The following is a 26,082-nucleotide window of genomic DNA, read 5'->3' on the forward strand; positions in this document are numbered from 1 at the left end:
AGGAAAGAAGCATCCCAAGATGAGATATGTACAGTAGTTCAAAAAATTAATTAAACCAGTAGATTCCAAGAGAAAAATGCCTCCAAAGAAGAATGGGATACATTCCAAGCAATAGATACAAGGTGTAATAAAATGGATAATATTGATCATTTGGTAAAGAAATCATTATTTTTTTTACAATAAGACAAAATAACAGTAGTTAGAAACTCTAGAAATATAAAAGCTAGAAAAGAAAGCCATGGCCCAAATATATAAAGAAAACTAAATGTGACAATATTCTGAACAACTGACAAACAATAATGTTAGGAATTGTCTTTATGGTGCAAGGATTGTAATGATGAAACAATGGGTGAGGAAATATGATTAGAAGACACTAATGATCTCTACATTGATATTATTTTATATAGAACAATTAAAAAACAGAATTGGTTGGGGCACCTGAGTTGGGGCACTAGCTCTTGATTTTGGCTCAGGTCATGAGACAGAGCCATGCATCAGGCTCTGCACTGACAGCTTAGAGTCTGCTTGGGATTCTCTCCTCTCTCGGTCTCTCTCTGCCTTTCCCCTCTCACACACAGGTGTGTGCTCTTTCTCTCTCTCTCTCAAAATTAATAACCATGAAAAAAATTTTTAATCAAAAAATAAAAACAGAATTGGTTAAAAGGGCTTTTGAGGGGGCCCCTGGCTGGATCAGTCAATACAGCATGCTGACTCTTGATCTCAGGGATGTGAGTTCAAGCCCCACACGGGTGTGGAGCTTATTTAAAAAGTGGGATTTAAAAAAAATAAAACCCTGTTTACATATTATATTTGATTTAAAATGTAACATAATGTAAAATAAGAATGAAGGTGTGAGTTACTAAGTTTGGTGGGTAAAAGTGTGATGAGGAACAAGATATTTACATAGTCTCAAAGTATCTGCTCAGAAATTCCTTATTAGTTGCCAAGGAGAAAATAGTGACTTCAGTGGACAAACCTGGCAGATCACATCTTCAGTAATCAAAGTTAGTCAACATGGGCCATGCAGTTTCAATAGGAAGCAAAGTAAAACAAAAAGGTATTAACAAATAGAGGGGAAAAGAATGAGAAACAGAAAGTCTTACTAAAGGATGAAGAATACATGGGCAACACTCTGCTATCCCCTTAAGTGTAGCAGAATTTCCATTTTCAACTTTACCCTCCCTTTTGACTCCTCAAACAACATCTTTCACAATTTCACAGTCACTTAATGACTCTCAAATTACTTGCTTCCAGAATTAAATTCTTTCCTAAATTTCAGAGCTGTATTTCCCAAATGTCATTTAGACATCTTCAACCGTATTTCTTCAGATTCCTCACATTTACTATATCACACTCCTCTCCAATCCAGCGCTCCAGTGGCATTCCCTTTCTTAACTAGTATAATTCATATACGTGTCACCCAAAAAAGAAGCCTCCGCCACCTTCAATTACTTTCACTCCTTCATCCCACACCCAGTTCAATTTTATCTCAATTTTTAAACATATTTTTAAATACCTACTATGTACTATATGTCTTATTAGGAATCATACTAATGTATAGGAAGAAAACATTAGGAAGACACAAATCCTCTGCATTTTCTCTCCAAAATGTGGTTTAAATTCATTCTTTGCTGTGTATTCCCAGGGGCACAGTCCTTACATGGACCTTCATTATCTCCACTATGTCCTAACTCCCCTTCATATCCCCATCACTCTCTGCCAGCACATCTCACAATGGAATTGATTTTTTTTTCCTAAATCTCAAATTGGTTCATTTCACCATGCTGTTAAAACTATCAGTGGCATACTTAGTGTTGATGCCAAACACAGAGAGCAGTGTTGATAACTAGGAACAGCATTTTTCTATCATATTTAATAGCAAGTGTCATTTTAATATATGAAAAGTTTCAAAACAGATTTATTTTGGATACCTTATTCTTATTCAAAAAATTGTTTTATATATAAAGCCTAACACTACTATGTACTCAATTCATTTTACAAATAATATAGGGTTTTAGAAATTGTCCTTACTTTGAAAGGTCAATGCAAACATTACCAAAAGGACTATAAAAAGCAAAGGCAGCAGAAATAACAAAAATAATAATAATAATAATAAGACTGTTACCTTCCCTACTTAAACCATTTCTTTATATATTATTAATCTGAGGAAAGACATTTACATTGTAAATTTATTTCCCCATCAGAAACTAAAAAAGTATAACATCTACTTACCAACCCAATACAGTTGCTTAAAGCCACTTTAGTTGTACTACGTTGATCTTGCAAGTATCCTGTGTAATGACAGTTGTCTAAAAAATCATGTTTCCACTGGGGTCCATCTTTTCCCCAGTATTCTACTGTAAAATGTTTGGACACAAAATCTGTGTTGAGAGTCAAGTTTAGGTGAAAGTGCTTGCCATAGGCTGAAAGTTTAAAAAATAACTTAGATACTGCCTGCTGTGGATCGATAGGGTCCATACTCCGTCTTCTCCTGGAGTGTTTATCATTTTTCACAGTAAAGCTGAGAAAAGCTCCATTTTGATCAACCCTTATTGGAATAGTTAGCTGGTAGTGTTCTAGATAAGTCAGGAATTCCTCTTTGTAATCACAAGGCAGAGAATCCAGAAAAAACACATGGAAGAAAAGAAAATTTAACAGAACAAAGAAGTGGCAGTATAAACAACAAAAACTCTATCAGTCAAAACTATGCATCATCATATGTGAGAGGTATGAACAAAAACTGTTATATTAAACAAGATGAAGTTTAAAATCTAATGATGAATTAAGTTCCATTTATTCCTCAAAATAACATCATTTTAAAATTAGTTTGAAGGACTATTTTTCTTTTTTCTATTTATTTTTTAGTGGATTCTAAAAACTAAATTCTATAGGAAATATGAATATTTTATATTGAAATAAATAACAGTGAAAAATACACACATTTAAAAGAATAGAATTTAGCCTGGATAAAATGTTTGTGAAAGTTATCCAAAAAAGTTAATATTGAATTTCTACAGCCTTGTAGAAATTTTTTTTTTTTTAATCATCAGTTGGAAAATACAGAAGCGACTCTGGAAAACAAGTCTGGAAGCTCCTCAGAAGGTTGAACATGGAAATGCCATCTGACCCAGCAATTCCACTCCTAGGTATTTACCCGAGAGAAATGAAAACATATCCACACAAAAACCTGTACATGACTGTTTATAGCAGCACTATTCATAATAGCCAAAAGGGAGAAATAACCTGAATATTCATCAACTGATGAATGAATAAATAAAATGGGGTATATTCACACAATGGAATGTTATTCTGCATAGTACTGATACATAGTATGACATGAATGAACCTTCATAATGACTGCCTTCATTATCAAAGTTAATTATCTAACATTCTAAAAATATTATACTAAGTAGAAGGGACCAGTCACAAAAGACCACATATTATATGATTCCTTTTGTATGAAGTATTCAGTAGGAATATCTCTAGAAACAGAAGTAGCCTAAGTAGGCTGCTTAGGGCTGGGGTGGAGAGTACTTTGAAGAGAGTTTGGGAATGACTATTAATGGGCACAGGGTTTCTTTTGGAGTGTTGAAAATATTCTAAAATTGATTGTAGTAAAATTGACTGATTCTAGAATTGGTTATATGAGGCTGTGAATATACTATAAACCACTGAATTGTGCCTTTAAATAAGTAAATTATATATTTATTGTACTGTAATAAAGCTGTTAAAAATTCATCAGATTGACAAAAAGAAATTTGGAGGATATTAAATATGTTTTCCTCATTTAGGTGTACTTAATATTTCCATTCTACCTTTTTAACCACAACTTTCTTTAGCGAGGTTTACCACAAAGGAAAACCAAATGTCTGTCCGTTGCCTCGTTGTCTATACATGGAGTTCCCAACAAATATAAACTCCCATGAGACTATGACCAAATAGAAATAAATTAAAAGACAATATTGTTCACTTCTTATAAATAAGAATTCATGCTAAATGTTATGGATTTATTAATATACTTTGAGAAGCTACATTACATACATATAGGACTTCTAGACACAGACATCAATCCAAAATAGCCTTGAAAATCTGGCTCATCTGTACCAAAAAATTATCAGTTCCTATAGATTTATGGGAGGGGAATCAAAAAGGTATTCTGCCAATAATTCTATAAAGATTAGACGTGATGATGGAAAACAAAATGTTATTCACTCCTGGGACCTCTGTTAAGATCTTTTCTATGATATAAAGTTCAATTTCATGGATTCAAAATCAGAGATCCATGGATTAGAGTTTGAAAAGTTGAACTTCCTACCACTTTTACTCTTTTACTCAGATTCTAGTCCTCATTTCAGAATTCTTCAGTTTGGAAAGCATTTTTCCACTAAGGGTCCATTTTAGAAGGATCTTGTATCAGAATATGTCTGGTTTCTTGCTCTTTTATAATAGCATAAACCTTTGGATTTCTTTTGAACACGACCTTGCCTGTAACTCCTAGCAACAAATGAGCTTATTAAAGTTTAGGATTCAAAAGGAGAAAAGGCCTGGGTCTATTATCTTCTAAGAAAGACCAGTCAACTCTAAAATACACTGAATGCTAAATGCTAGTATAAGTTATAAACAGTCCACTTAGAGCCCTTAAGATTTATGAAACTAGCACTGAATTGATGCAGTAGGCCTCCATTCCTATCACTATATATCCCAAAGAAAATGTTCACCCAAACTAAATATTCAGAATCTTTTCTCGTCAAATTAACAGCAAAATTTTTTGTCACTTTCAAAAGCAGGACTCCTACCTTGAGAACTGTATGAAAGTCTGTGGTCACTATGACATTCCGATGAAGCCATGATGAGGCTCAAAATCCAGGTCAACGTCTTCCACAAAATTTCCATAATTTAGAAAATTGGATGATTTTTTTTGGAGGGCTACCTATGTGCTAGAGAGTCAATATCATACCAAAATCGAAGCATAACAATTTTATTTCTTTAAAATTTCTTGCAAATTAATTATTAGATGTTCCACTGCTTAACAGGTACTTTTTTCCAACATCTCGTACTTTCTTCTATATCTGGGTTCATTTTCTCAATCCAAAAGGAAAAAAACAATGATGGTAAAATTTTCATAAGCAAAGCATTTGGCTGATTAGTTACTATAGTATGGCCATTTTTTAACCTAGAAAAACAAAAAAAAATTATGTTAAATGAAAAATATCTTGTATCTACAGAACTATATTGCTGAATGCTTGCCAAAGGACAAAGACTACCAAATGACTTAATATAGTTAAATTAGATCATTGTTGTTCTTTATAGTCTAAATAAACATTCACAAGACTAAACAATTAGAAACCTAAATCGTAAGCAGAACAATGCCAGAGCTACTTAATAATCAAAGAAGGAATGTGAAGTGGAATCATAAAAATTCTTTTTTTTGAACTTTGAAGAAAACAACGTGTGAGTACAGTGACTAAACGTCCTTTTGATAAAATAAAAGGTACCGTGACTTCAAAATCAAAGTTCATTATGTAAGTGATAAACAGTATATGATCCCATTCCTTAATGTGCTTTTTTAGCACACTCATATTCAGAGATTGATTTGTTGCTTTATGAGGCACTTATCATTTTTTCTTAGAGTAGATCCACAAATACATAGTGACATGTAGCAGCTATCTGTGAACACTCAGACACTAGCACAAACTAAATTTCTAAAAATTTGAAACATATTTACTATAACTCTTGACTTTATCTAGAAGTCTTATATGACTTAAAAAGAAACACATATGAGGGGCGCCTGCGTGGCTCAATCAGTTAAATGTCCGACTTCAGCTCAGGTCATAATCTCATGGTTTGTGAGTTCGAGCCCTGCATCAGGTTCTGTGCTAACCAACAGCTCAAAGCCTAGACCCTGCTTCAGATTCTGTGTCTCCTCCTCTCCCTGCCCTTCCCATGCTCATGCTCTGTCTCTCTCTGTCTCTCAATAATAAATAAATGTTAAAAAAAAAATTAAAAAAAAAAAGCAACACATATGAGACAACTTCAACTATCTAGAATGTAACTGAAAAGAGAAGAAATTCATCTTCTGCAAAGAATTTTTAAAAATTCATTTCAGGTATCACAAGAGATGTCCTATTCTATCTCATGCACCTTCCTTTTGACTCACAGTCCATGAATTTACATTTTATACAGAACATGAGCATATGTGACTACCTGATATCCTAGAACATAGTAGTTTAGAAGAAGAAAATAGCAAAGGGACTAAGAAACTAGCTCACTAACAGCACAAAAGTGAAAAAAAGAAAGGAAAACTAAAAATTAGTTGTAGAACCCCAACTAAAGTAATACACTTTGGGGTAGAGGCAAATGGTCCTTAACTAGTTCAACAGTTCCTATTATGTATATGACTGTATTATAGCTCAATATCTGATATTCAAAATACTGTCTGAGTCAGGATTTAAAGAATAAATTACTTTTACTAAGGTAACTTACTACTAGTACAGAGAAGAACACAAAAAGTATTAGAAAGATTTTTGTCCCAAATTCCTAGTGTATAGGATTATATAATAAATGTTTACATATTTGTTGGTTAAAAAAAGAGTAAATAAATGAATCACTATTTAGTGATTAAAAGAAAATCACTTCATGCATATAAAAGGATATTTGTAGTTAACTGGAAAATTAACTTACGTAGAATACTTCATTCCCTATGGTGCTAGAAATATTGGTTATTAAAACATATAAAACAACCACAACCATTGAAAACTCTGTCTCTACAAGTTATTACACTGCTGAATCTTGGAAAAACTTATTCATTAATCAACAAATATTGCTTTACTGTTTTTTTTAAGTGATGTTATAACAGGGGTGCCTGGATGGCTCATTCATTTTAAGGCACCAACTCTCGATTTCAGCTCAGGTCATGATCTCAGAATGAGATTGAGCCCCTCATTGGGCTCTGTGCTGGTGGAGCCTGCTTGGGATTCTGTCTCTCCCTCTCACTATCTCCTTCTCTTTCTCTGTCCTCCCCCTTCCCCAAAATAAATAAACTTTTTAAAAAATGTTATAACAATATGGGGACACGGAATAAATTAACACAATCCTTGCCCTTCAGGAATTCATAATCCAAACAACAGAGAAAAAAATTCAAGGCAGACTGACATATGCCATAATAAAGTTATGAAAAAGTGTTAAGAGGAAATCAAATGAGGAAAATGACTTCTGAGTTAGAGGAGGATGGGTCAAGAAAATCTTATTTAAAAAGTGGTATTTGGGATAGACCCTGGAAGATGAACACAATTTCACAAGTGAAACTGATAGGGGCAGTCATTGCAAATTAAAGAAATAGATTCCACAAAGTCTAGATGGCAAGAAAAAAATGGAAAATCATTTTAGGAATAATAGTAAGCTTGATTCCTATGGAGAAGACTAACAGGTATCATCTAGAAAGGTAGTTTAAGGTCAGACCAAAAACAAAGAGAACTTTAAATATATGTTACTTTTAATAATCACAACAATCTTATAAAGTAGGTATTATCACCACTATGTCAGGCAGCCTGCAAGATGGCCCCAAAGATTCTGCCTCCTGATATCCACTTTTGTGTAATCCTCTTCCCTTGAGTAACTTGATCCTACCAATAGAATGTTGAGAAAATATCACTTCAGTGATTATATTACAAAAGATTCTGACTATCTAGTAGACTAGATTCTATCATTCTAATAGACTCTCTCCCTTATTGGCTTTGATGTAGCAAGCTGCCTTTTGGAGGAGTTCACATGGCAAGCCACTGAGAGTGGCCTTTACATAACCACTAGCAAGGAACTTAGGCCCTCAATGTAATAGCCTGTGAGAAACTGAATCCTACCCACTAATATGTGAGTTTAGAAGCAGATCCCTCCCCAGTCAAGCATTCTCTGATGATCTGAGTCCTTGCCAACATCTTGACTGCAGCTTCATTGAAAGATCCTGAAGCACAGGACAAAGCTAAGCCATGCCCAGTTTCCTGAACCACAGAAACTGTGAGATAATAAATGTGTGTTGTGTTAAGCCACCAAATTTATGGTGACTTTTTTTGCTTTGTTTTGCAAGAATTGATAACTAATGCAGCTCTCAGCTTACAGATAAAGCAGTTGAAGCTCATAGTGGTCAGATAGTGAAAAAACAGCAGAGGCAAGAGTCATACAGAAGGTAATCTGTCTCTAAAGTCTAAATTCTTTCTACCATATCACACGTACAATTTAAGGCACTCTAACTTAAATATTCAATAGCAGTTCCATAAAACCACTGTTAAGTAACACATTCATAATAAATGGTATTAATTAATGTGAATAATTTTAAACAACTTTATACACAATAATTGTTTCATCTCAAAATTATATCTACAATGATTTAGGCAAGACATATGCTTACTCAAGCAAAAATCTATAGAGAGATTAAGTCACACCATTAGTCAATAGCAGTAAAGAAAAGAATCTAGTTATCTTGATTCCTAATCTACTTAAATACAGTCTCCATACTCCAAACCTTCCCATGAGATATTGAAGTATAACTGTCACTTCTTGAACAAGATTCATCCTTCAGGGCTTTAATTTTTTTCAGAGCGTTTTGCCTAATAATGTCTGACATTAAATGAGAACCTCATATGCCTTAATTTTTCTTTAAGGAATATATAATTAACACATTTGAATTCATTTTCTATTAGTGGTGATATATTTGTATGAACCCTTCATTCTTTTTTCCCATTTTTCTGGGCTCAGAAACAGAGTTGTCTGGGTTTAGGGAACAACTATTTTGCCCTTGAGAAATTTCCTGCTCTTCAGTTTTGTAACCTCCACTCTTACAATTATTAGCACTGTCCAGTAAACGCCCAAGTTAAGTAAGCCAGTAGCAATGAGAGAAAAAGTAATATGTAACTACTTGGCCAGAAGTAGACTAACATTTGATTTAAGGACTTGTAGTAAAAAGCACATTTGGTGCATAGTAGAAAGAGCAGGAGTTTCAAAGTTAAACCAAAGCGACAATCTTGTTTCCACCCCTAGCCACAGTATCTGGCACATGGGCACCCAATAAATGTGAGTTTCTTTCTCCTTTCTTAAACGCTCCCTCCCTCCCCACCTCAGGTGCCAGTGAAGGAACTTAAATAGTAAATAAATGAATTGGCTCAAGCTCAACTAAAATCAACAACAACTAACATATCAACCTCTCTTAGTTACCTACACAATAAAAATGAATGGTTAACCTACTTTCTGACACCTGCTGGAGAGGTTAATCTGGATATTATAAACAAATATGGATAAGCACTGACTTTTTCAAATATAGTTTCCAAAATTCACACTAACATTAAAATATTACATAATTGTCATAAATCATAATGTATTAACTCTTTACATTACATAGGAGAAGTGTTACTGTGTTGTGTAAAGCACAAAGGCTTTGAGTCCTGGCTTGACTCCAAGTTACTTAACCTCTCTGGATCTATTTCCTCATCAATAAAGCCATGATAATGGTATCTACTTTACAAAGACTTGTGAAGAGATTAAATTAGATTACACATGATATAAACTGTCCACACACTTCCCTTTAATGGCTAAATAAATATTAGCCCCCTCTCCTCCCTATCTGACTCATCACTTTTCAAAGGCCTTCCTTCAAATATAGTTTCATGTTCCTCTTTCCCACCAATGTGTGGAATACTTAAATATAATGACAGAAATCAATCAATTCCATTGTATTGTCTTTTAGAGCAAATAATAAAGAATTTAGGTCATGATAACTGGGCTTACAAATATTTTAAATTTGAAAACTTCCGTTTTACTTTGATTTCACATATGTTCTTTTCCCTAACACAAATGTACCAGCCAATAAAGTTAAGGGATTACTTACCTGCTTCCACAGATCAAAGCTATACCAGCTAAGTAGAAATCAGATCAGACAACTTGCTCTACAGTGACTCCTTTAGTAGTCTCCCTAGTTGAAGGGTACTTACTTGTCTTTTTCCTCTATCATCTTTGCTTCCTACTCAGGGGATCTGGGAGTAGCCAAGGTAATAATTTCCTCTCATGAACTATTATTATGGAGCTAAAGAACATGTACAACATCCTACGCAACTTCTTTCATCCATTTTAACTCTGGTTGTTTATTTTAAGGCTGATTTGGTCTTCACAGAGGAACCAACAATACTATGCTCCCTTCACATATTTAACTTTTATATGTGAAAATTAACTTCTCATCTGCCATTTATTCTCTCAACAAACATTTAGTGTCATCTACTGAATGCCAAGGATACTGCTAAGCTGTAAGTACAAAGGTTCCCAGATCATTTATAAACTCTGTGAGATTAGTTTCCAAAAGTATAATTAAACACACTCAAAACTTACCTATCAAGAAAAGCAAATGCGCCAAAAGCAAAAACACAAAACATCATTCTACAAAAATCAAGCCCTAAATCACATATAGTCCCAAACTGTTTTTTTCCAGATGGAAAGTTAAATATATATTATCTGTATTATAACTTTTCTCCTGAAAAATAGAAACACTTTTTCTTCTGAGGCTATTACAAAATGTTGATAATCAAGTGTCTTTTGGTAGAGCCAAGAGAGCTATCCACCTTTTCCACCTTTTCTTCTTCCCCCAAGAAGGTGCTATTAACTTTCTTAATATGTTAGCTGTCTTTATTTTCTCATAAAATTCATATACAGGGTAGGATTTGGCATAGAGGTCCATCTTAAACCACTAGTAGCTACTAGTGGTTGCTAGGGAAATGAAGAGGAAGTGGTAAGAGTAGACAAGAGTAGAAATTAATCTTAAACATAGTGGCCCAGACACGAAGAGTATTAAAATATTTCAAGTCTTGAGGTTAGAGGTTTTTCCCCTTGAGTATCACCAAAATATTAATACCACAAAGAGAGATTTCATTTGCTGCCATTTGTGGCAGATGAATGAATTTGATTTGTTTGAAATCAAGTTATTTCCCTCTATATGCTATTCTACAAAAATCCAAAACACCAATGATCATTTTTAAGCATGAAATTAATATAAACCAGAAATGTAGTTACCACTTTGGTGAAACATAGGAAAACAATTATTTCCAAAATTAATTTTCTCAATTTCCTTCAACTACACCAGTTTTATGTTACATTTCTTTCCCTGTCATGAATTTAGAAAACTGTCATTCGTACATTTTGGTCTAATCAACATAAGCTACAAACAGAAAGAAAGAAACAAAAGAAAAAAGAAAAAAAGGGAAAAAAAGAAAATCAGCACAAGAAATTTGAATATAAAAGAAAATATTGAAAATCACACTCCACTGTCCTTTTAAAAGTTCCTAGCAATGGTTCTGTTTCCCCTTTCCTTGTCCATTCTGCACCCCCATCCCACTTCACCCAGACAGAGGGTAACAGTCTGAGCTGCCCTGGTTGAGTTGATCCTAAAGTTAACATTCAGCAGCCCATTTCCAGACAGCAGCGCTAAATCTATTTGGATAAAACGCGTGTGACCCAGACAGTTGGCATTTGGCCCAAACGCGTTGCACCGGCAGCTCAAATAAAAACAAGAGTAAGAAACTCACTCTCTTGTTCCTTCTCAGTGCGCTTTTTCACTCTCTTTGCCTCTAGTACAACAAGGAAAGAAATTACCAAAGACAGGAATTGTAGTACACATTATCAAAAGGCACCTTTCCAAAAACCCCTCCAGCACTCCAACTGCATCCCCCAAATCCCTGAACTTTGATCCCATATACCATATAGACAGACATACCCAGATATTCAAGGCTCCGGAGGATTATGAGTCTAGCACGACGTCCCAAGTGGCCAAAAGTAAATCAAAAACACACGCTTCCATCTCTTTGATTAGCCTATTAAAAGCTTAACATATCCTAGAGCATCGGGGCTATAGCTAGCACATTAATTCTGCTCTCTGAGCCCAGGCATAAAATATGCACTTGTCTGACTGCTTAAGACACTGACATGAAACTATAAAATGCAGAAGTTTTTTCTTAGAAATCAGTTTAAAATACACATCATTATTACTTCCAAATCACTATTTGGTGATTAGTTAAAAGACCACGATCATCATAATCAAGTCATATTTCACAAAACATGTCTATCCATACAATAAACGTGTATTTTTGGCATCATAAAATACTTGCAAGACCCAGAATTCTCCAACTCCCGACTAGTCTGGAGTTAAAAAGATTTCTATCTGTAAAATGAGTTCAGTCAAGCTCACTCATTGCCATTAAAAACAGACACACACACACACACACACACACACACACACCACACACACATACACACACATACACACACACACAGAGAAAAAGTTTTCTACGCGCTATTCGGAAGACAAGCAAAGCACAAGTTTTAATTAAAAAAAAAAAAACGGTTTCATTGAATATTGTTAAGTCTTCCTTACCGTTTTCATCTTCAAATTCTGATAAAAAGTAAGTTTCAAACAATAGAGATTGCACTGGACGACTCACGTACTCTCTCTGCTTTCTTTTTTTTTTTTTTTTTTTTTTTTTTTTTCTGCCCCCCTTTGCAAAGCCACAGCAGTCAGTTACTTATTCTGCAGCCAGAATAAAACCCTATAGTCTGGCTAACCCGGGCTTTAGAGAACGGACTTTCCGATTTGGCAATAAAAGAGATGCCATCAACACATCCAGGCTATCATCCTGAGATGCTGCCTTTGCAAACCCCCTTTCTCTCTCGACCCCCCCTCCAAAAAAAGGAAAGGAAAAAAAGAAAGGAAGGAAGGGGGGAAAAAGGCTTATTGGGGGTGGAAGTGGTGCCCTCTCTTCCTGGACAGCTTAGTGCCTTTGCTATGCAAATAACATGTGAAGAGCATCAAAAGGTATCAAGAGAAAAGAAGACAAGAGGAGCAGGAAGGGCAGCAAAGTTTTGTTGAAGTAGCCCTAGATCTCACTACCGGCCCCCAGCCAACTTGAATTGCAGCAGGAGAAAATTTTGGCAGCTTTTCCTCGGAGGCAGAGCACACTGACGTCAGTCTGCAGATGTGCCGGGCTGCGTCGGGTGCGCATGTGTCCTGGGTCGTCACGTGGAGGGGGAGGGGAGGTAGAGGTACAATCGGGGTAACCAACTACCAGCCATTCAGAAGGGCTTAGACAATGTCAACTTTTCCACCCTGTGAATGAGAGAAATTCTGGCCCTTCTAAACTCAGTCCCCTACCCCACTCCGCCTCTTTTTCTTCCTCCTCCTCTTTTAAGAAATTCTAGCCTGGTTTGTGACTAGTTGTTTCTTGGAAAAAGGAAGGGGGAGGGAGAGGATGAATGACTTTAGATGAATTAGTGTCACTGTTAAGTTCTCTGGTTGCCTTCTCTGTGAATTTTTTTTTTAACTGCACACAACAAAAATATTAAAAGTTGCACATGAGTGTCTTTGAGGAAACTTACAGCACACTTAGATCAGTGGCAGATTTCAAAGCTCAATAGCTACATGTGCATAAAATGCCTGTTTTTTCAATACACCTCAACAAGTAAAACTGCCACCAACAGGGAGAGTGGACTAAAGTAAACTAAGACCAGCACATTTTCCATCTGATTACCGACTTCAGGTTATGTGGGGCTTTAAAAGAAGAAAAAAAAAAAAAAAAGTGGGGGAGGAGGGAGCGGGGGGAAAAGAGAGAAGCTTGCATTATTTCCAGATGAGGGTGAGACTGGATGGTGTTTTAAAGTGCAACCGGGGAAAGCTACAAGTGGAGTGTATTTTTTTAAGTCGGTACACTGAATGAAATCTCAGTGACTGCCCAAATGAAAATAAATCCAAAGTCAGACCCCCAAAAAAAGGGGGAAAAAAAACCAGGAACCCTGCTGCGATCTCAAGATAAACAAACAAAACCTCAAAACTGGTTCTTCAAGCTTCCCAATCCCACCCTCCCACCCACCCCCACACCACCCTCCACACCAGCTGCCAGTCCATACTTTAAGGGAGAAAACTCCACTACAACGTAGCACTTTCACTTTCATTTGCTGGGAGAAAGCCACTGGCATTAAACTGTGGGGGAAATGCCCAAATATGTTTTCCATGTCCTAAGCAAGCAAACAAAGTCTGGCACACAAATCGGAAACAGGAAAAAATGTGAAAATAGCTCAGGACAAATGCTGCCTTTTAGCGGTGTAATCTGCTGCATCATTTATCTGTCTCTATGGTTGAGTGTAGGGTAGGGAGAGGTTTAAGAGTTTCCGAGGCTGGAGGGGGCGGGGGGGGGGGGGCGGTGGGCGGGGGAGCGGGGTATTGACGCCTTGAAATTCCAGTCGGTAGTTACCGCCAAGTCAATTTCCGATGGCCAGAACCAGAAAGGGGAATTGGACCGGAGGGAAGGGGGTGGGGAGGAGGACCTTTCTGAATACCCGCTCTTAAGTTTCAAGCTTCTGCTAACATTATTGCTCATTTGACATTTTTTTTTCTTCCTACACCGGAGGTAGTAGGTGTAATTCTTCTGGTGAATACATGAATAGTTGGCTAAAAGAAGGCATGAATCAGACTGAGAACATCCAAGAATACAGTTATTTCCATTCTTTTTCTGAGGGTTGAAAGGGGAAAGCATCTGTCCACAGTCAATAGTCCTCATCTTGACCTTAATCAGTAGTATTTGGCTCAATGCCATTGAAAATGTAGAAATACATTCTGTGCTTGGCATTGACAGTTTTAAATAACGAGGATTCATATGGAGATAGATAGATGATAGAAGATTGATAGATAGATGTATTTGCATTAAAATACATGGATGACTAATCTCCTAGCAATAATTGTAAACACAAAAAATAAAAAGAGTGGGCACAGAGCTGTTTTTGCATGAAACTAACTTTTAAATAGTTGTGAACCTAAACATTAATAAAAACAAAAAACAAAACAAAAAACTGGTATTACATACAACCAGCCCAGGAAACTAAAGTTAAGGTGTGAGTAGTATTATCTCTAGAAGTTATCTGGAAAGTTTTTGCTCTCAACTAAGAGTGGGCACAGAGCTGTTTTTGCCTGAAGCTACCTTTTAAATAGTTATGAACAGAAACCTTAAAAATAAAAAAATAGGTATTAGATACAGCCAGCACAGGAAACTAAAGTTAATGTGTGAGTAGTATTATCTCTACAAGTTATCTGGAAAGTTTTTGCTGTCAACTAAGACAAACTGCCCTAAAAGTATCAAACTTGTAAAGGAAAGGAGCATATTCATTGAGAAGTGGACATTGGCTAATTACTTATTCAAACAGTGCCATCCTGCGTCTAAAAAGAGTAATGAAAAATTTCCAACATCCCTTTTCTCCTCCAAATGACTAAGAAAAATATGAGTAAGGGAGAAAAATTATTAGCATGAGCAATTAAGTGTCAGTTTAACTTTATATGTGTGTCCATATGTATGTACATTTTAACTGCATTACAGAAAATTCAAACATACATATAAGCAGAGCAATATATAATGAACCCCAAATTGTACATAATCCAGTTTTAAAAACTGTCAACACATGACCAATTGTTTCCCATTACTTGCTCCATCCCACTGGATTATCTTGAAGCCAATCCCAGATAACATTTCACTGCATCCATTAAATATTTCTAAATAAAGTTGTACTTCTAAAATATAAGGACAAAAAATAAATAACCACTACTATACCACACTTACTCTTAAAACATTAATAATTCCTTAGTTTCAGCAAATATCAGATGACCTCCCTCAACTGCAAATAAACGCCTAAAAATGCTGTATTGAAATCAGGATCCACATATTACATTAAGTTAATCTATCTCTTTTGTCTCTTTTTTAAAAACTTTTTACTGAAGTAGAATATTCACACAGAAAAGTACATACATATATAAATTGATGAAAAATGTTAAGTCTAGGGGAGCCCGGGTAGCTCAGTCAGTTAAGCATCTGACTCTTGGTTTTGGCTCAGGTCAGGAGCTCACGATTCCAAAAAAGGAATAAACAGAAAATTGAGAGAGGAAGGTAATTTGTATGTATGTATGGATAGATGGATGGATGCACACCATGTATGTATTTATGTATGTATTTTAGAGACTGAAAAATAGGAGCAAAGGCAGAAGAGTTTGAGAGCCCAAGAATAGAGACCGAGAAACTTTTAGAGGTAAGAACAGACTTTTAACTTACAATTTTTAATGTCTTAGCGTGTAAATTAGATTTAATTTTTTTACTTAGTAACCAAGGAATTTCTTTGTTTTTCTTAATGTTTATTAATTATTTTTGAGAGAGAGACAGAGTGTGAGCAAGGGACAGGCAGAGAGAGAGGGAGACACAGAATTTGAAGCAGGCTCCATGCTCCCAGCTGTCAGCACAGAGAGGGATGTGAGCTCAAACCATGAACTGTGAGGTCATGACCTGAGCCAAAGTCGGATTAACTGACTGAACCACCCAGGTGCCCCTCTTTTTTTTTTTTTAAGTTTGTTTATTTATTTATGTATTTAGAGAGAGAGAGCATGTGCAGGCATGCACATGCACACAAGTCAGGGAGGGACAGAGAGAGAGAGAGACAGAGAGAGAAAGAATCACAAGCAAGCTCTGCGCTGTATGCGCAGAGCCCGACTCCAGCCTTGATCTCACAAATAGTGAGATCATCACCTGAGCTGAAATCAAGAGTCAGACGTTCAACCAACTGAGCCAGCCAGCTCTCCAAAACGAAGGCATTTCTTAAAATTAGACTGTTTGCTTGTATTTTCAGAAAAATGAGATGAATTCTGATTTTATGCTTGCTTGGAATTACTAAATTGAATTAAATCTACAAAAATGTCAACATGAATAAATTATATAACTGGAAGTTGAAATGCTTCAATAGGGTATGTTGATCCAAATTGGGATAAGATGTACATAATATTGTGCAATTTATATAAACTTAATAGTACAACAAATATATATGTCAGACTTACAAAAGCATTCATAGGAAGAACATAGAGTATCTTGAACATCATAATGAACCTGGGGGAGAAAGAAAAGAACAAAATTAAGGAGCACAAAGTGGCATCAACTAAATCTATAAAATTTTATTGGAAAAATAAAACAATTGGAATTATCATAAAATGTTAATGTCGGCTAATTCAATGTATTGAGTGTATGTGAATCTCTATTATCTATTATTTTAATCTCTGTATTGTGGGAATAATTCACAATTTTACAAAAAGAAAGAAAGATTACTGTTATTTGTTATTACAATTAATCTGGCAATTTCTGAAATTTCAGAGGCAAAACAGCTTTAACTACTTATTATTTACTTATTTACTTTTTTATTAGCATATGGGAGCAATAGCAGAAAGAAAAAAACAGATTGAAAAGAGTGAGTATAATCAATGGTTTATAACCATACTATACAATATCTAATATTCAAAAAAGAGAAGATGAAGCTAAAGTATATTACTGAGATAAAAATAAAAACCCCAATATGCTAATAAGTGCCACTCTTTAGCATTGTGCAGAAGGCTAAGAAGTAACAAAATATAAGGTTCTTTTCCTCAATAAATTCATAAATTGGGAAACAATATGAAAGTGTGATAAGGGAAAATGCAATACACTACATAATTTAGTGACATAAATGATAGAGCTTCAAATGATAGAGAATTCAGTAAAGTCCACCTAAGGATTTTTCTGACATCCATGTTGCCATTCTGGTGGTCAGTTTTGTGGTTCTTGAACTCCCAGCAACATTCAATTGAATCAATCACTCCCAACTTCTGGATATACTGTACTTTTCTAGTTTTTGTATGACTGCATAGTCCTTTCTCCTCCTTTTCCCAGTTTCTAAATAGTAAAATGCCCAGGAGTCAGTCCCGATACCCATTCTATTCTTTATCAACTGATTTTTCCTTTGATTAATGTATGCTTTTCCTTGACTTTAAAGACCATCTATACGCCAATGACTCTGAGAGCTAAATGTCTACTTGGCTGTGTCTTATAAGGCAGTACGAACTTCTTGTGATATAAACAGAATTAGACATGTTCGTCTGTCTTTTCCATGCAGCAAATGGAACCACAATTCACCAAGTCTCTAGCCAGTATGTTTTTTTCAGTCCACTTTTCAATTTTCTTAACATGTATTCTTCATATAATGTGCCAAGCTTTAGTGGGAGAAATAGGGAGAAGTGTGTCTATTTCATCTTAGCTGGAAACTAGAGTTCCTCTCTGCTATAGTCTGAATCTTTGTGTCACCCTCAAAATTCACAAGTTGAAATCCTAATGCCTAATGTGATGATATTAGGAGGTAGAACTTTTGGGAGATGCTTAAGTCAGGAGGGTAGAATCCTCATAAATAGAATTAGTGTTCTTATAAAAGAGACCTTACAGAGATCCCTCCCCCTTCCACCATGTGAGGACATAGTGAGAAGGCACTAGGAGCAAGAAAGAAGACCCTCACCTGACCATGCTGGCACCCTGATAGCAGATTTCCAGCCTCTAGAACTGTGCCAAAGGAATTTCTGTTGTTTATAAGTGCCCAATTTGTGGTATTTTGTTACAGAGCCTGAATGGATTCAGATTCTATCTCCTTTATTGTTAAAACATTGTCAAAATATTTATTCTCTATTGTGAAGTGTCTGTTAACTTTTTTTACCAGGATAATTTTTAACTGGGATGAATGTCTTCTATTTATCGATTTTGGGGGTACAGTATATATTTCAGATTTAAGTCCTTTGTTGGATATAGATAGTATAAATATCTTTCCCCATTCTATGGATTACCTTCTAACCCTTTAAAGGAAGACAGAGTTTGTAGATAGAAATTCCTAATTCTAAGATAGTCTATTTTAACTTTTTTTCTTTGATTTTTAGGACTCTTTGTATGCTCTTAGAGAGATTTTTGACTACTTGCTTCACTTTTTTTCTTTGAAAAAAGCAAACATAGTTTCTTTATAACATGCAATTGTCCTGAAGCAAAAACATCTCTTTGTCTTACTGCCATTCAACAATAAGAATACATATCATGGGGGTGCTTGGGTGGCTCAGTCGGTTAAGCATCTGACTCTTGGTTTCGGCTCGGGTCATGATCTCACAGTTCATGAGCTAGAGCCCCGCACTGGGCTCTCTGCTAACAGTGTGGAGGCTGCTTGGAATTCTGTGTCCATGCCCCGCTCTCACTCTCTCTCTCTCTCTCTCTGCTTTCTCTCAAAACAAATAAACTCTCAAAATGAACACTTTACACCCTAAAATAAGAGGGAAATCCAACTCTGTCTTCAAAAAACCTTAAGTATTTTTGCATAAGTTAACTTTCTACCAAAAGTTCATTCCTTACTTCTGATTCCTAAAGATACATCACAACTTATGTGCATATAGTATATGGTAACAATGTGGAAAAACTGCTATTCTTCCCACCATGAACATGCTAATACAAACTTGGTACCTTGTAGGGATTTTTCCTTTAGACATAGGTTGTATTTATTGTTTGAATAACCAGATGTTCTGAAGTAGAAATCCTTGCAACATCTTTTCCAGAAACAATTTCTTTCTACATGTCTTCCTTTCATTAGCTGATATTTTTTTTTTTAATTTTTTTTATTTTTGGGACAGAGAGAGACAGAGCATGAACGGGGGAGGGGCAGAGAGAGAGGGAGACACAGAATCGGAAAGAGACTCCAGGCTCCGAGCTGTCAGCCCAGAGCCTGACGCGGGGCTCGAACTCACGGACCGTGAGATCGTGACCTGGCTGAAGTCGGATGCTTAACCGACTGCGCCACCCAGGCGCCCCTTCATTAGCTGATATTAAATAAAGTTATGTGGTTCTTTTATCCCCCATCCTCCGAAGTTAACTTCTCTTCTTGAAGTATATCTGCTACGAGTTTTTTTAGGGAGAGTATGCAGTAGGAAAGGTTTTTAGTTTTTATGTCAGAAAATTTGTTTTTTCCTCATTCTTGAATAGTTTAGCTTGTTATGGAATTCTAGGCTGATGACCTTTTTACCCCCCTCAGCCTCACCATCTGTTGTTGCAGATGAAAGATATGATTGCTATTTCTATCTTACTAAACTATCTTTTCTCTTTAGTACCTTTAGTATTCTCTTTCTCCTTGATGTTTTGCAAACGATTTCATGCTGTGGTTTTACCTCTATTTATCTTGCACAGAATTCAGTGAGCATCTTTTTCTGAGCACTTCTGTTGTTCTGCATACTGAAGATTTTTCAGCTATTATGTACTCAAATATTACGTATTCAGCATTCTCTCTATTCTTTAAGAAGGTTTATGTTGGTGGAGTTCCTCAGTTTGTCCTCTATATCTCTTATTTGCTCTTCATAATTTTTATCTTTTTATCTTTATGGATGAATTCTTCAAATTATCTTTCAATTTATTAAATCAATCTGACTCAATCCAGTTAAGAGTTTATCTCAGTTATAGAATTATATTTAAATTATATTAATCAGGTATGGGACTTTGTAATTAATTCCTTTTCATAGCCAAATGTTCTTTCATTTGTTCCTATTTTTGTGTTATAATTTCTAGCTTTTTTTAGATGAAAAATTTCTCAAACAACCTCAAAATACATATTTTAAAGTCTTCATCAGATTGTTCCATAAAATTAATTTCACTGAGAGTCAATGTTTCATTGTTGGATGTTGCTACTAGCTAGGATACCTTCAGTTTCAAGTAACATAAAAAATCTGTCTCAACTTACTTAAACCAGAAGGAGAATTTATTATCTTATATATCATGTTCCCTAGGAAAGCACCTCTAGGGTCAACTAATTCACTGGCTCAATAACATTATCAGAATTTGTTCTTTCTCTTTTGTGACTCTGCCATACTAAATACGCCAGATTTGTCCATGGCAGCTCTACTTATGGTTACAAAATGGCTAAACAGTTCCAGATGTTCCATGCGGACCCAGTAACATCCACCAGAAGAAGTCATCTCCTCCTGTATATTTTTTTAATCAGTTAAAAAAAAAAAAAAAATATATATATATATATATCCCAAAAGTTCCTCAGAAGACATATATATTAAGTCAATATTGCACCAAATGTATTCTTAAATAAATCACTAAGAAGGGGATACAGACAACCATGCTTGGTTTAGCTAAATACATGGCTCTGTAGACAAAAGTGGATTACCCAAACCAAATTTAGTTCCCTTAGAAAGTAGGAAGACGCAAAAATCAAAATCTGTTGCTCTGGCTCTTTGCATTAAATTCCTTCATTTATTTAACATTTTTGTTTGGTCATTTTACTAGGAAAACTGTTATGTTTATGGTTTGTCATTTTTATTCTTTTCCTCACCCTCTACTTTGACCCCCTTTTACCTAGGAGTTTTAAAATTGCTTTAGTCTCTCCCATCCCCAAGTCCATAAGCAGTTATTATGGTGTTTTAGCATCTCCATGATAAAATTATTTATTACTATATAATAAAATAATCCAAAAGTTAATGGCTTAAAACAATAACCATTTATTTTTTTGATAGTTTCAGTGTTTCAGAAATTCAGAAATAGCTTAGCTGAAGAGTTCTGGCTCAGGGTCTCTCATGAGGAGGCTGTCAAGATTTAGGCCAGGGTTAGATATCTGAAAGCTGAAAATGGTTTACTTACACAGCTGAGACAGAGTGATGCTTTGTTCACAGAAGACCTCAGTTTCTGCTCCTATGAGCCTCAACACAAGCTATTTGAGTGTTCTCATATCATGATGTCAAGCTTCTTCAAGAACTTGGCAATCCAAATGAGATCAAGATAGAAGAGGCAGTGTCTTTTATGATCTAGCCTTCGAAGCTGCACACTGTCTCTTTGCCATATTCTATTGGTCACAGAGACCAACACTGACACAATATGTGGAGGTGGGGCCACCCAAGGACATGAATACCAGCAGAGGAGGATCATTTATCTTGGAGACTGGCTATTACACTTATCCAAGCAACACTGGGTATTTAAATATCCCCACTTACTTCCTGGCCATAAAGCTGTATCTTTGCATCGTTGCCACTTTCACTTTCTCACACTCACAGCTTTATAATCTTCAGTAGTTTTTGTTTTAGATCTCCTTTCACAAGGTTTTGACTGTGAAGAGACTCACTCAAGCCCTTAGCTTTAATGAGAGACCTTGATTCTAGTCCTCCTTCTCATATGGAGAAGTTTTAATATTCACTTCCAAGAAAGAACCAAAATCTCATATTCACTAAGTTGCTTCTAAACCCAGAGTCATTTCCACTCACAGCTATTTCTCTTCTGATTACTGATCTTCCAATGTTTATCTAGTTTTTAAGTCTTCCTATTTTTCCTTGTTTTCTTCTAAATTTTATCAATGTCACATGTTAAAATAAAGAGTATACTAATGTGAGAACTCATTCTTATCACTTCGAAGCCTTATTTTTTTAGCTTTTTAAACTGATTTTAAAGTTGCAAAAATAGTACAGAGATTTCCCATATATCTCTCATCTGGCTTCCCTCAGGTTAACATCTTATATAACTGCATTAAAATTACTGAACCCAGGAAACTACTGCTGGTATAATACTATTAACCAAATTGTAGACTTTACTCAGATTTCACCAGTGTTTCTACTATTGCTGTTTTTCTCACCCAGGAGCCTGTGTAATACTTGTAAATTATGTACCTGATAAAGGACTTGTTTCCAGAATACATAAAAACTCTCAAAACGCAGTAGGATGAAAGACAATCCAATTTCAAAATGGGCCAAAAGTCTCTCTACGCTTTATAGACCTTTTTCCATTCCTTTATGCTTAGCCCTTCTGAATTATTTTGTTTTAGGTATGTTTCCTATATACTGCAGTTGAATTCTGCTTTGTGAGTCAAGGAGATTCTCACTGTTAGGACTACTATGTTTGGTCTCTTATCTGTATTAGGAAAGATAGTCCTCCCAAGGACATGATCGATGATTCTTGCACGCTCTTGCTGACCACAAAACTACCCATCTTTTGACATTAAGTACTTTCTGAACTGGTCATATTGGCAACTAACTATGTCAAGGTAACCACAATGTGACAATGCTTTAAGTACTTGCTCTCCATTGAGGTCTGCCTTGTTTGCGGCTTGCAACAGACGACGCTCAGCATTCTCCTCCTGGTCTTCTCAGCTATGGCAAAACTCACTGCAGGTGTAGTCTCCACCCAGCTCCATGACATTGCTCTGTGGGACTTGGAGATAAAGAAATCCAGTACAACAATGCTGATGCTCTTGTTTGCAGTGCTGTAATAAACTGTTTTGCTCTAATACATTTAATCACATGTACTTTCAGCACTTATGGAGGTGTAAGAAGTTAACTCCTTGCCTCTAATGTAAGACTGGGGCTCTTCCCAGACACTATCATATTTTTAAATTATGTGAATTTTGTTATATTTATTTCTTTCTCTATAAAATAGGTAATCTTTGTTCTTTTGTTAAATTTTTTTTCTGAAGGCGCCTGTGTGGCTAAGTCGGTGAAGAGTCTGACTCTTGGTTTCAGCTCGGGTCATGATCTATTTCTTTTTGCAGTTCTATCAGTTTTTGCCTCATACACTGTGATGATGTTGTTAGGTGCATATATATTAAAGACTATTATGTCTTCTCAGAGAATTGACAGTTTTATCAACATGTGATGTTCCTTGTAAGCCCTGGTGATTTTCCTTGCTCAGAAGTCTTCGTCTTAAATTAATAAAGTCCTGGTTTCTTTTGATTAGTGTTAGCATGGTGTATCTTCCTCCATACCTTCACTTTTAATCTATCAGGGTCCTTATATATCAAATGAGTTTCTTGTAGAAAACACAGAGTCTGAGTCTTGTTTTTTCATCCACTTTGACAGTCCTGCCTGGATTGGTGTATTTAGTCCATTCACATTTAAAGTGATTACTGATATACTGGATTAATATTTGCACATTTGTTACTGTATTCTATGCATTGCTTTTGTCCTCTCTGTCTTCCATTTTCCTGCCTTCTCTCATTTTAACTGAACATTTTACACAATTCTACTTTTTCTCTTGTCTTAGCACATCAATTATACTTAAAATATTTTTAGCAATTGCCCTAGAGTTTGCAATATACACTTACAATTAACCCAACTTCACTTTCAAATAAAGAATGTTCTAGAGAATTGAAAAATACAATTCTTGGTAAAAGCAACAAAGAAGCAAACTAACGAAAACACTAACTTAAAAAGATAGATGCAACCCCATGTTCACTGCATCATTATTTATAATGGCCCAGACATGAAAGCAACCTAAGTGTCCATCAATGTATGAATGGATAAAGAAAAGATGGTATAGGGGTGCCTAGGTGGCCCAGTTAGCTGTGCCCAACTTCGGCTCAGGTCATGACCTCATGGTTTGTGAGTTTGAGCCCCGCATCAGGCTCTGTGCTGACAGCTTAGAGCCTGGAGCCTGCTTTGGATTCTGTGTTTCCCTCTCTCTCTGCCTCTCCTCTGTCTCCCTCTCTCTCAAAATAAATAAACATTAACAAAAAAATAATAAGTAAGAAAAGGTGGCATATATATATATATATATATATATATATATATATATGAATATTATTCATCCAAAAAATGAATGGAACTTGCCATTTGCAACAATGAGGATGGACCCTGAAGACATTATTTTAAGTGAAATAAGTCAGAGAGAAAAAGAAAGACAAATACCATATGATTTCACCTATATGTGTAACCTATAAACAATAACAACAGGGGTGCTTGGGTGGCTCAGTTGGCCAAGTGTCTGACTTCAGCTTGGTCATGATCTTGTAGTTTTTGAGTTTGACCCCTGAGTTGGGCTATCTGCTGTCAGTCCAGAGCCTGCTTTGGATCCTCTGTCCCCCCTCTCTCTGCCCCTCCCCCACTCATGAGCATGCCCTCTGTCTTTCAAAAATAAATAAACATAAAAAATACAATAACCAAAACAAGCTCATGGATAAAGAGAACAGATTGGTAGTTGCCAGTGGCAGGGAATGTGAAGTGGGAAAAATGGGTGAAGAGTGTCAAAAGGTACAAACTTACAGTTTTAAAACAAAGAAGTCATGGGGATATAATGTACAGTATGGTGACTATAGTTAATAATACTGTATTGTGTATTAAAAGTTCTCATCACAAGTAAAAAAAAAACTGTTAACCCTGGTGACAGATGATAACTAGATTTACTGCGGTGATCATTTGACAATATACACAAACATCAAATCATTTTGTTGTACACCTGAAACTAATAAAATATATGTCAACTATAACTCAATTAAAAAAAAATCATATTGAGGGGCACCTTGCTGGCTCATTCAGAAGAGCATGTGACTTTTAGTCTCGGGGTCATGAGTTCAAACCCCATGTTGAGTGTAGAGATTACTTAAATAAGTAAAACTTTAAAAAATCATATTGAAATAGTTGTCAATATATTGAAAAACAAATCTGTGTTATAGAAATATATGTGCTTATTTATTAATACATAAATAAGATCAAGTATCTTGACTTCAAAGTATTGATGTACATAAATGTTATTTAGAGACATCTGATCTAAATATAGTATGTGCTGGGGGAAGGTGCACACCTGGGTGGATCAATTGGTTAAGCCTCTGACTCTTGATTTCAGCTCAGGTCTTGATCTCAGGATAGTGAGTTCAAGCCCTGCATTGGGCCCCTTACTAAGTGTGGAGGCTATTAAAAAAAAAAAAAAAAAAAAAAAAAGTTATGGGGGAAAAAAGAAGTTAACTAATAGCTAAATAAACTAAAAAGTAAATTAAGGAAAATAGGGAATCAGAAATGTTAACATAGACCTACAACCACATAAAACTTATCTTAAGTCTCAGAAGGGTCATATTCAACTGGGTCGAATTTTCAACCGAATAGACATTTAATTTCTCCAAAATCAATCCATGCATACACATCAACCAATAACAAAGTTAAGTATATTTTCTGGTAGACTAAAACAATTTGTTTTTAATTTTTTCTTTTCTTTTTTTTTTTTTGAGGGCGTGTGTGCACATGCACACACGGAGCAGGGAAGCGCAGAGGAGGAGAGAGAATCTTAAGCAGGCTACATTCCCAAAGACATGGAGCTAGATCTCAGGACCATGAGCTCATGACCTCAGCTGAAATCAAAAGTCGGATATTTAACCAACTAGCCACCCAGGTACCCCATCAATTTTTTTGTTTTTAAATTAGGCTAACATCACCATCTGATGTGGGAAAGCTAG

The 26,082-nt window shown here is 35.6% G+C and overlaps 2 protein-coding genes across 4 annotated transcripts in view; both read right to left on the bottom strand.

The window, feature by feature from the left end:
* ADAMTS6 (ADAM metallopeptidase with thrombospondin type 1 motif 6) overlaps positions 1 to 4,895 on the bottom strand; it is a 296,246-nt gene extending 291,351 nt beyond the window's left edge. Inside the window, exons 1-2 of the mRNA XM_042987636.1 lie at positions 4,797 to 4,895; positions 2,233 to 2,597 (exon numbers count right to left, since the gene is read on the bottom strand). Of these exons, the coding sequence (XP_042843570.1) occupies positions 2,233 to 2,597; positions 4,797 to 4,893 (462 nt within the window). The 5' untranslated portion in view covers positions 4,894 to 4,895. The remainder of the gene's footprint in view (positions 1 to 2,232; positions 2,598 to 4,796) is intronic.
* Positions 4,896 to 5,111: 216 nt separating this feature from the next.
* The window catches only part of CENPK (centromere protein K), a 57,809-nt gene continuing 36,838 nt past the window's right edge, over positions 5,112 to 26,082 (bottom strand). The window contains exons 10-12 of one of the 3 annotated variants that reach the window (XM_042987637.1): positions 22,936 to 23,072; positions 16,889 to 16,937; positions 5,112 to 5,173 (exon numbers count right to left, since the gene is read on the bottom strand). In XM_042987637.1, the coding sequence (XP_042843571.1) occupies positions 5,144 to 5,173; positions 16,889 to 16,937; positions 22,936 to 23,072 (216 nt within the window). In that variant the 3' untranslated portion in view covers positions 5,112 to 5,143. Of the gene's footprint in view, positions 5,174 to 7,605; positions 7,623 to 16,888; positions 16,938 to 22,935; positions 23,073 to 26,082 lie in introns of those variants that run through there. The other 2 variants (XM_042987638.1, XM_042987639.1) reach the window with 2 other exon arrangements.

The sequence above is a fragment of the Panthera tigris genome, chromosome A1 (genome assembly GCF_018350195.1).
Source record: "Panthera tigris isolate Pti1 chromosome A1, P.tigris_Pti1_mat1.1, whole genome shotgun sequence".
Classification (NCBI taxonomy): domain Eukaryota; kingdom Metazoa; phylum Chordata; class Mammalia; order Carnivora; family Felidae; genus Panthera; species Panthera tigris.